Here is a 12,042-nt window from a genome sequence, read left to right as displayed (position 1 = left end):
ATTCTTTTCAGAACGTTGGAAACATTGGTGATAAATTAAAAGTTATTTTAGCCTTCGAATTTGGTCAGCAATCAACAAAAAAAATGAGGTTAGTATAAAATTTCTCAATTCTTCACACAAAATGTACTGTACTTTTTCTGGAGATGTGTCCGTGGCGTTAGCTATTTCATCTATGTAATCGACGATGTTTCAGAAGCTACAACGTGGACGATTAGCAGTCCAAAAAGAAGGGAACAGAAGCTTTTGAAAAGTAGCACGACACCAAATGTTGAAGATGACATGGAGATATCGAATGACTACTGAAGAGATGAAGACCTACGGTACGTAACACCAGAGACAACAGAAATTCACGACACAACTTTATTAAAAGAAGGGATCGGCTGACTGGAAAGGTCCTGAGGCATGAAGGAATCATCAATGTGTTTATGGAGGGAAGTATATACCCGCGACGTAAGCTAAAAGACCTACTTGGGCATCATAATTTGTTGCACGTCGTGGTTGACGTTTCACATGTGGCTGAACACTTCCTGTTTCCTTAAATAATGTAACTATCCTGCGAACGGCCCGGACACTTGGATGATGTCGTCCAGGATACCGAGCAGCGTCCATAGCACACGCCCGTTGGGCATTTTGATCACAATAGCCATATATCAACACATTATCGACCTTTTCCCCAATTGGTAAACAGTCCATTTTAACATGGGTTATGTATCACGAAGCATATACCGTCCGCACTGGCGGAATGTTACGTGATACGACGTACTTATACGTTTGTCACTACTACAGCGGCGTCTATCACAAAGCGAAAAAAGTGGTCCAACTAAAACATTCATATTTCTTTACGTACTATAAGAATATGTAATAAAAATGGGGGTTCCTGTTTTAAAAAACGCAGTTGATATCCCTTTGACCTATGGCAGTGCCATCTAGCGGGCCAACCATAGCGCCATCTGGTCTCCCCTTTCAAGCTAGACGAGTTTGTGTGTGTGTGTGTGTGTGTGTGTGTGTGTGTGTGTGTGTGTGTGTGTGTGTGTGTGTGTGTGTGTGTGTGTGTGTCAGGGACTGACTAGTGCAAGCAGGTACAAATGGACGTGGGTTGCGGCCTAGTCGAACAAGTCTTGTTACTGAAGACCGCAGCAACAAGAAAGAAAAGTGAAATACAGAAACCACTGACTGGTTGTGTCACAAAAGCATCGAAATATGTTTGCGCAAAGAAATTAAAAAAGAATCTGCAGTTTTGCCAAGGCAGGCGAGCACCTATCGTTAATCTAACACGGAACAGTTCAGTTGAAGTGACGTCAACCGGGCTGGATAGAGCAATAGATTCGACATGGATGTCGATAATCGGGAGTCAGCAATCAGCAGCTGCCGCGATGTTATCGCTGGCGGCATTATCTGCGAACCGAGCCACGGCCGCCAACCGTTGGCAGATTTCGCTGCCCAACGCTGGACAGTGGGGCTCCCGTTTTCCTCTCATTCACAAACAAAAACTGCCGTTTTTGTTCCGTGCTCGCACCTTTCCTTTGATCGGCCAAGTGTCCCTCTGCTATCCGAGGTGAAGATACCTACATAATTTCTGAGTTGAAGTAGATCAAATGTGCCAATTTAAGAAAAGTGCCGTGGCCCTAGTAACAGTCCAGTAATGTACGTTTTTTTAATTGGTTCAAATGCCTCTGAGCACTATGGGACTTAACAAAAAAAAAAAAAAAGGTTCAAATGGCTCTGAGCACTATGGGACTTAACATCTGTGGTCATCAGTCCCCTAGAACTTAGAACTACTTAAACCTAACTAACCCAAGGACATCACACACATCAATGCCCGAGGCAGGATCCGAACCTGCGACCGTAGCGGTTTTTTAATTCCTCAGTTAAGTATTAATTTCAAACATAAACGAGGAAATACATTGATTCCAAATTCTTGCTGAGTGATGGGAGGATAGCCGGCCGCTGTGACCGAACGGTTCTAGGCGCTTCAGTAAGGAACCACGCGGCTGTTACGGTCGCAGGTTCGAATCCTGCCTCGGGCATGGATGTGTGTAATGTCCTTAGGTTATTTAGGTTTATGTAGTTATGAGTCTAGGGACTGATGACCTCAGATGTTACGCCCCATAGTGCTCAGAGCCATTTGAACCATTTGAACAATTCGCAATTTTCCACAAACACAACTTTTATTGATGTAAGTTCACAAGGTCTATGACTGAACAACAAACGAAAGGTAACAATAACGGTGCCAGTAAAAGTCTCTTAATTGAGGCAAACAAAAGTTCACTTCTAATTTTCCACAAAGGTTTGTGGTAACACACACACACACAGTAGTAAGAGTCCAATACAGAGACGACGTAATTTTTCAGTTGTCGAAGTACACGAGGTCTGCATCCGGAGTGAACTCAACTTCGGGGTTGGTTCTAGCTCCTAAATAGCAGTCTCCAGCTAATCAGGTTTTGGAGTAGTGATACTTCCTGCAGGCCGTGGCTTGAGCTCCCCCTGCAGGAAGTAGTCCTCGGAATGTCTGTTTCCATTATCTTGTATGTAATAAGCCAGTGTTTACCATGGTGCTTTTGGTACGCCTTGGACATAGACAACCTCGTCCTCTGTGGTGTAATATGGGTTGCCGGCCCTCAGGGGCTACCTTGGCTCCGGCATAACATCATGGGATACCTCCTATTATTATGTTGGACCTCGTTTTGCCCGGCGTATTGCGGCTGCTCGAAGTCGCACTGACTCAACAAGTCATTGGAAGTCCCCTGTTGAAATACTGAGCCATGGCTGCCTCCATAATTGCGACAGCGTTGCCAGTATAACATCTTTTGCATGGACTGACCTCTCGATTCTATCCCATAAATGTTCGATGGGATTCATATAAGGCGACCTGTGTGGCCCAGTCCTTCGCTCGAATTGTCCACAATGTTCTTCAAACGAATCGGGAACAATTGTGATCCGGCGACTTGGCGCGTTGTCATCCATAAAAATTCCATCGCTGTTTGAAAAGATGAAGTCTTACAATTTTAAACATGGCTCTTACTCAATAAGCGTATACCAGTGAACATAGGATTATACATGAAACCGATTGCAAATTCTGTTTGGTACATTGATCTAGGTTTCGAAACCTACTAAGGGTGTATTCATGATAATGAACCGTAATTTACGGTTTATCAAAATTTCATTCTAACGAAGACACCCTTAGTAGGTGTCGAAACCTTGACCGACGTACAAAGCAGCAATTTGTAACCGGTTGACTGTATAATGCTATGTTGAAACATTAAGTCAATGAATAAGTGAAAATGCTCACCAGGTAGCCGGACATAACCATTTTCAGCCAGTGATCCATGCAAACCAGCCTATACTATTAAGAAACCACCATCAGCTTTAACAGAGCCTTGTTGACAAGTTGGGTCCATGGTTTCAAGAGGTCTGCGCCACACTCGAACTCTACCATCAGCTCATACCAACTGAAATCGGGACTCATCTGATCAGTCCACGGTTTTCCAGTCGTCTAGGATCCAACCAATGTTGGTTCTTGATTAACAGACTATTCTGCGCAAATGATGATGCTCTCGGTCGTTAAGTGAAGGCCGTCGGCAACTGCGTTGTCCGTGGCGACAGGTAATGCCTGAAATGTGCTACTCTCCGTACACTCTTGGCACTGTGGAGCACGGAATACTGAATTCCCTAACGATTTCCGAAGTGATACGTCCCATGCGTCTACCTCCAACCATCATTCCGTGTTCAGTGTCTATTAATTCCACTCGTGCGTACATAACCATGTCAGACACCTTTCCAAACCAATCACCTGAGTACAAATGACAACTCCGCCAATGCACTGCACTTTTATACACTACCGTCCATTAAAATTGCTACACCACGAAGATGACGTGCTACAGACGCGAAATTTAACCGACAGGTAGACCATGCTGTGATATGCAAACGATTAGCTTTTCAGAGCAATCACACAAGGTTGGCGCCGGTGGTGACACCTACAACGTGCTGACATAAGGAAGTTTCCAACCGATTTCTCATACACAAACAGCAGTTGCCCGGCGTTGCCTGGTGAACCGTTGTTGTGATGCCTCGTGTAAGGAGGAGAAATGCGTACCACCACGTTTCCGACCTTGATAAAGGTCGGATTGTAGCCTATCGCGATTGCGGTTCATCGTATCGCGACATTGCTGCTCGCGTCGGTCGAGATCCAATGACTTAGCAGAATATGGAATCGGTGGGTTCAGGAGGGTAATACGGAACGCCGTGCTAATCCCAACGGCCTCGTATCACTAGCAGTCGAGATGACAGGCATCTTATCCGCATGGATGTAACGGATCGTGCAACCACGTCTCGATCCCTGAGTCAACAGATAGGGACGTTTGCAAGACAACAACTATCTGCACGAACAGTTCGACGACGTTTGCAGCAGCATAGACTATCAGCTCGGAGACCGTACCTGCGGTTACCCTTGACGCTACATCACAGACAAGAGCGCCTACGATGGTGTACTCAACGACGAACCTGGCTGAACGAATGGAAAAACGTCATTTTTTCGCATGAATCTAGGTTCTGTTTACAGCAATACGATGGTCGCATCCGTGTTTGGCGACACTGCGGTGAACGCGCATTGGAAGCGTGTATTAGTAATCGCCATACTGACGTATCACCCGGCGTGATGGTATAGGATGCCATTGGTTACACGTCTCGGTCACCTCTTGTTCGCATTGACGGCACTTTGAACAGTGGACGTTACATCTGAGATGTGTTACGACCCGTGGCTCTACCCTTCATTCGATCTCTGCGAAACCCTACATTTCAGCAGGATAATGCACGGCCGCATGTTGCAGGTCCTGTACGGGCCTTTGTCGATTAAGAAAATGTTCGACTGCTGCCCTGGCCAGCACATTCTCCAGATCTCTCACCAACTGAAAACGTCTGGTCAATGGTGGCCGAGCAACTGGCTCGTCACAATACGCCAGTCACTACTACTGATGAACTGTGGTATCGTGCTGAAGCTGCATGGGCAGCTGTACCTGGACACGCCATCCAAGCTCTGTTTGACTCAATGCCCAGGCGTATCAAGGCCGTTATTACGGCCAGAGGTGGTTGTTCTGGGTACTGATTTCTCAGGATCTATTCACCCAAATTGCGTGAAAATGTAATCACATGCCAGTTCTAGCGTAATATATTTGTCCAATTAATACCCGTTTATCATCTGCATTTCCTCTTGGTGTAGCAATTTTGATGGCCAGTAGAGTACCTTGTCTACGCGATACTACCATAAATATGTACGCATACACACAGCTGTCCCATGAGTGTCACCTCGGTGTAATTTCTGTGCAGCAGGCGGCCTCTAATTACGAACGGATCGTCACATTGAGAAGCCCGGTCTGCCCTCCAGCGGCGAGCGCACCGTGGCCGCGGTTCTGCACGGGCTGTGTTGTGCTGCGCCGTGACCCGCGAGCTATGCGCCTCCGCCGCTGACATTTACGCCGCCGCTCTCCAGCCGGGATTCCCTGACACCCGTGCCGCCGCCAAGTTATCGTCGTCCCCTGGTCGACACTGCCAGTTCTGCAGAAAACCAGCGGGCTCCTGCTCCTCCCTATTGTCTTTTATGTTGTCGCGTAACGGTATCCGCATCGCACCAGACACGGACGAACGTGCAGCTTTCACTGCAGCGGGACAGGGCACTCCACGTACGGTGGGCGTGGCCCACGTCACGCGGCCACTAAAAGCCACTGTCGGCTCACGAGCTCCTCGTGAAGCTGCAGACCTGAGCACTCCCGTTTACTCGCAGCTGCTTTATAGCATCCACCCTCCACCAGCGTCCAACGTATGTCACCATCAACAGTGCCTCCTCCCACATACTGTATTTCATCCTTCTGCTGACGCGTTTCTTTTCCTTTGATTCTCACTCCTGAAGAGGGACAAAAAAATGGTTCAAATGGCTCTGAGCACTATGGGACGTAACTGCTGAGGTCATCAGTCCCCTAGAACTTACAAAGGAACCTCCCCATCGCACCCCCCTCAGATTTAGTTATAAGTTGGCACAGTGAATAGGCCTTGATAAACTGAACACAGGTCAATTGAGAAAACAGGAAGAAGTTGTGTGGAACTGTGAAAAATTAAGCAAAATATACAAACTGAGTAGTCCATGGACCACATAGGCAACATCATGACAGTGTGAGCTTAGGAGCGGCGTGGTCCAGTGGTAGCGTAAGCAGCTGCAGAACGAGAGGTCCTTGGTTCAAGTCTTCCCTCAAGTGAAAATTTTACTTTCTTTATTTTTGCGTAGTTATTATCTGTCCGTTTGTTCACTGACGTCTCTGTTCACTGTAATAAGTTTAGTGTCTTTGTTTTGCGACCGCATCGCAAAACCGTGCGATTAGTAGACGAAAGGACGTGCCTCTCCAATGGGAACCGAAAACATTTGATCGCAAGGTCATAGGTCAACCGATTCCTCCACAGGAAAACATGTCTGATATATTCTATACGACACTGGTGACGGCATGTGCGTCACATGACAGGAATATGTTGTCGACCCACCTAACTTGTACACTTGGCGAATGGGTAAAAAGATTCTTCTACCTTGCCCGATTTAGGTTTTCTTGTGGATGTGATAATCACTCCCAAAACAGTGATGAAAACATAAGAGTTTGTCACATAAACTGAAGATAAAAAATTAAAAGTTTCACTCGATGGAAGATTTGAACCAAGGACCTTTCGTTCCGCAGCTGCTCACGTTACCACGAAACCACAGCGCTCCTGCGCTCCTAATGTCCTAGATATTGCATATCTTCCCATGAACTACTCAGTTTGTATATTTTGATTATTTTTTCACAGTTCCACAAAACTTCTTCCTGTTTTCTCAATTGATCTGTGTTCAGTTTTTCGAGGTCTATCCACTGTGCCAACTTATAACTAAATCTGAGGGGGGTGCGATGGGGAGGTTCCCTTGTTAGAACTACTTAAACCTAACTAACCTAAGGACATCACACACATCCATTCCCGAGGCAGGATTCCAACCTGCGACCGTAGCGGTCGCGCGGTTCCAGACTGTAGCGCCTAGAACCGCTCTGCCACTTCCGCCGGCGAAGAGGGACACTGGGCTGAGGAGGGAACTATACTTTTTTCAGGCATATGGGTTTTTTTCCTTCATTTATTTTCAAATACGAAAGTATCAAATCTAGTGTCTTATTTCTCATTTCATCTGAATCGCTTATGATTTTGCACAGTGCGCGCTATATGACTGCCAAGTGATCTATGCAGATGGGCGTGGTCGGGAGCGCGTAGGTACACTATGTGATCAAAAGTATCCGGACACCTGGCTGAAAATGACCTACAAGTTCGTGGCGCCCTCCATCGGTAACGCTGGATTTCAATATGATTTCACCCCATACTCACCCGTCATGCCAGCTTCCACTCTCGCAAGCATACGTTCAATCAGGTGCTGGAAGGTTTCTTGGGGAGTGGGAGGCCATTCTTCACGGAGTGCTGCACTGAGGAGAGGTATCGATGTCGCTCGGTGAGGCCTGGCACGAAGTCGGCGTTCCAAAACATCTTAAAGGTGTTCTGTAGGATTCAGGTCAGGACTCTGGGCAGGCCAGTCCATTACAGGGATGTTATTGTAGTGTAACCACTGTCCCACAGGCCGTGCATTATGAAAAGGTGCTCGACCGTGTTGAAAGCTGCAATGGACATCCCCGAATTGCTCTTCAACAGTGGGAAGCAAGAAGGTGCTTAAAACATCAGTGTAGGCCTGTGTTGTGATAATGCCACGCAAAACAACAAGGGGTGCAAGCCCCTTCCATCAAAAACACGACCACCCCTTCCGAATTTTACTGTTGGCACTACACACGCTGGCAGATGACGTTCACCGGCCATTCGCCATACCCACACCCTGCCATCGGATCGCCACATTGTGTACCGTGATTCGTCACTCCACACAACGTTTTTCGACTGCTCAATCGTGCAATGTTTACGTTCCTTACACCAAGCGAAGCGTCGTTTGGCATTTAGCGGTGTGATGTGTGGATTATCAGCAGCCGCTAGACCATGAAATCCAAGTTTTCTCACCTCCCGCCTATCTGTCATAGTACTTACAGTGGATCCTGATGTAGTCTGGAATTCCTGTGTGATGGTCTGGATAGATGTCTGCCTATTACACATTACGACCCTCTTCAACTGCCGGCGGTCTCTGTCAGTGAACAGACGAGGTCGGCCTCTACGCTTTTGTGCTGTACGTGTCCCTTCACGTTTCCACTTCACTATCACATCGGAAACTATGGACCTAGGGATGTTTACGAGTGTGGAAACCTCGCGTACAGAAGTATGACACAAGTGACTCCCGATCACCTGACCACGTTCGAAGTCTGTGAGTTCCGCGGGGCGCCCACTCTGCTCTCTCACGACATCTAGCGACTACTGAGGTCGCTGATACGGAGTACCTGGGAGCAGGTGGCAGCACAATGCACCTAATATGAAAAACGTATGTTTTCTGAGGGTGTCCGGATACTTTTGATCACATAGTGTATAATGAGGTATCTTGAATAGAGTGCCCTTCTCAGTGCCAACCAATCAAGGCTTTTTCCCAAATATGATGAAGTTGAAAAGTCAAAGACTTTCAAAGAGTAAATATTTTTAGAATGAGATTTTCACTCTGCAGCGGAGTGTGCGCTGATATGAAACATCCTGGCAGATTAAAACTGTGTGCCCGACCGAGACTCGAACTCGGGACCTTTGCCTTTCGCGGGCAAGTGCTCTACCATCGAGCTACCCAAGCACGACTCGCGCCCGGTACTCACAGCTTTACTTCTGCCAGTATCTCGTCTCCTACCTTCCAAACTTTACAGAAGCTCTCCTGCGAACCTGCAGGACTAGCACTCCTGAAAGAAAGGATATTGCGGAGACATGGCTTAGCCACAGCCTGGGGGAGGTTTCCAGAATAAGATTTTCACTCTGCAGCGGAGTGTGCGCGGATATGAAACTTCCTGGCAGATTAAAACTGTGTGCCCGACCGAGATTCGAACTCGGGACCTTTGCCTTTCGCGGGCAAGTGCTCTACCACCTGAGCTACTGGCAGAAGTAAAGCTGTGAGTACCGGGCGTGAGTCGTGCTTCGGTAGCTCAGATGGTAGAGCACTTGCCCGCGAAAGGCAAAGGTCCCGAGTTCGAGTCTCGGTCGGGCACACAGTTTTAATCTGCCAGGAACTTTCAGTAAATATTTTTCCCTAATTCGTGTTATATTCTTCAAATCAATAAATATATTGTTCTACACTACTTCTAAAGCACCCCACGTTCTTCTTCAGAGTTGAAGCTATCTCCATGCCAAATTTCATCAAAATCGGTCTAGCAATTTAATAACAGACAAACACACCGTCGTATTTATGTTGTTATGGATGTTTGATGTTGTTGGCTAGTCCTGTTTGCGGTTCTATTTCGCTGTATACTTCGACTATTCTTTTAATGCATTGCGCTATTGTACTGAAATCTTAGAAAACCGAAAATAATGATTTTGTCCTCAAGTAGTTCCGTAGTCTGTATATTCCTAGGCTATTCAATCCGATTTTACTAGCACGTGCGGTGAGCCGGCATTTTGAAGGTTTTGTATTAGCTATTTCGTATATGGCGTTGTTTGGTGTACGTGTTATTAGGATTCTTCTTTCTCTGCTGAATAATCTTTTTGTTTGGTTTTTGTTAGCCGTCCAGACGGATCTGCGTATTCGAAAACTGGTCTGATATGGGTTTCGTATCTATGAACTGATCTTTCGTTTGAAGCACCGTTTATGCGATCTTTAATCATCTATAAGTCTTCGTTACGCTTTTGATGATGTAGCATCTATAACAAGTCTTAGCTTCCGTTTTTGCTACTATTTATTGACCGCATCATCTCAGTTTCAAGTCTTCGGGTGTTTCCTTTTTATTCTTGTAAATTTTTTGTGCCAAAGGATGACAAGTTGACTTTTATGGGCATCAGGTTTTGTGAGGTATATGCTGTCTCCTCTCCTTTACGACCTGTACACTGACCGCATTCCCGAACATCCACACCTCCCCCGCCCACCTCATGCTATGTGCTGACGACACCGACAACCTAACTACCCTCTATACCCTCCAACTCTCTCATGCCTCCCTCCGTATCATTTGAATCTTCTGGTGGAGTGTTGTAATACCTAGAAACTGCAGGTAAATTCATAGAAAATAGGAGGCACCGTCATTCACCGCACCAACTCGCAAATCCTCCATTCAGTTTTCACGTCACCATCTACACCCAATTGACATCTCTCACCAGCAAAATATTTAGATCTAACTTCCGACAGAAAAATAATAGCCGGCCGTTGTGGCCGAGCGTTTCTAGGCGCTCCAGTCCGGAACCACGCTGCCTCTACGGTCGCAAGTTCGAATCCTGCCTCGGGCACGGATGTATGTGATGTGCTTAGGTTAGTGAGGTTTAAGTAGTTCTAAGTCTAGGGGACTGAAGGTCTCGCTGTATGGTGGTACAACATGCAATGTGTTGTTTTAATGAGCAAAAAAAGGACTGAAATGATGTTTATGTTGATCTCTATTCCAATTTTCTGTACAGGTTCCGGAAATCTGGGAACAGAGGTGATGAAAAACTTTTTTTGATGTGTGTAATGTAAAATAAAAATATCGTCTATCGATATTGCCATCCCTTATCGATATATCGCTACATCATAATACACTCCTGGAAATGGAAAAAAGAACACATTGACACCGGTGTGTCAGACCCACCATACTTGCTCCGGACACTGCGAGAGGGCTGTACAAGCAATGATCACACGCACGGCACAGCGGACACACCAGGAACCGCGGTGTTGGCCGTCGAATGGCGCTAGCTGCGCAGCATTTGTGCACCGCCGCCGTCAGTGTCAGCCAGTTTGCCGTGGCATACGGAGCTCCATCGCAGTCTTTAACACTGGTAGCATGCCGCGACAGCGTGGACGTGAACCGTATGTGCAGTTGACGGACTTTGAGCGAGGGCGTATAGTGGGCATGCGGGAGGCCGGGTGGACGTACCGCCGAATTGCTCAACACGTGGGGCGTGAGGTCTCCACAGTACACCGATGTTGTCGCCAGTGGTCGGCGGAAGGTGCACGTGCCCGTCGACCTGGGACCGGACCGCAGCGACGCACGGATGCACGCCAAGACCGTAGGATCCTACGCAGTGCCGTAGGGGACCGCACCGCCACTTCCCAGCAAATTAGGGACACTGTTGCTCCTGGGGTATCGGCGAGGACCATTCGCAACCGTCTCCATGAAGCTGGGCTACGGTCCCGCACACCGTTAGGCCGTCTTCCGCTCACGCCCCAACATCGTGCAGCCCGCCTCCAGTGGTGTTGCGACAGGCGTGAATGGAGGGACGAATGGAGACGTGTCGTTTTCAGCGATGAGAGTCGCCTCTGCCTTGGTGCCAATGATGGTCGTATGCGTGTTTGGCGCCGTGCAGGTGAGCGCCACAATCAGGACTGCATACGACCGAGGCACACAGGGCCAACACCCGGCATCATGGTGTGGGGAGCGATCTCCTACACTGGCCGTACACCACTGGTGATCGTCGAGGGGACACTGAATAGTGCACGGTACATCCAAACCGTCATCGAACCCATCGTTCTACCATTCCTAGACCGGCAAGGGAACTTGCTGTTCCAACAGGACAATGCACGTCCGCATGTATCCCGTGCCACCCAACGTGCTCTAGAAGGTGTAAGTCAACTACCCTGGCCAGCAAGATCTCCGGATCTGTCCCCCATTGAGCATGTTTGGGACTGGATGAAGCGTCGTCTCACGAGGTCTGCACGTCCAGCACGAACGCTAGTCAAACTGAGGCGCCAGGTGGAAATGGCATGGCAAGCCGTTCCACAGGACTACATCCAGCATCTCTACGATCGTCTCCATGGGAGAATAGCAGCCTGCATTGCTGCGAAAGGTGGATATACACTGCACTAGTGCCGACATTGTGCATGCTCTGTTGCCTGTGTCTATGTGCCTGTGGTTCTGTCAGTGTGATCATGTGATGTATCTGACCCCAGGAATGTGTCAATAAAGT

The 12,042-nt window shown here is 47.6% G+C and overlaps 1 protein-coding gene across 1 annotated transcript in view; it reads right to left on the bottom strand.

Annotated features, from left to right (window-relative positions):
* Positions 1-12,042, bottom strand: part of LOC126263528 (serine-rich adhesin for platelets) — a 245,304-nt gene that overhangs the window by 180,981 nt on the left and 52,281 nt on the right. The window contains exon 4 of the mRNA XM_049960622.1: positions 5,471-5,744. Within this exon, the coding sequence (XP_049816579.1) occupies positions 5,471-5,744 (274 nt within the window). The remainder of the gene's footprint in view (positions 1-5,470; positions 5,745-12,042) is intronic.

Source organism: Schistocerca nitens, chromosome 6 (genome assembly GCF_023898315.1).
Source record: "Schistocerca nitens isolate TAMUIC-IGC-003100 chromosome 6, iqSchNite1.1, whole genome shotgun sequence".
In the NCBI taxonomy this organism is placed as follows: Eukaryota; Metazoa; Arthropoda; class Insecta; order Orthoptera; family Acrididae; genus Schistocerca; species Schistocerca nitens.
This window is presented reverse-complemented; position numbering and strand designations above follow the sequence as displayed.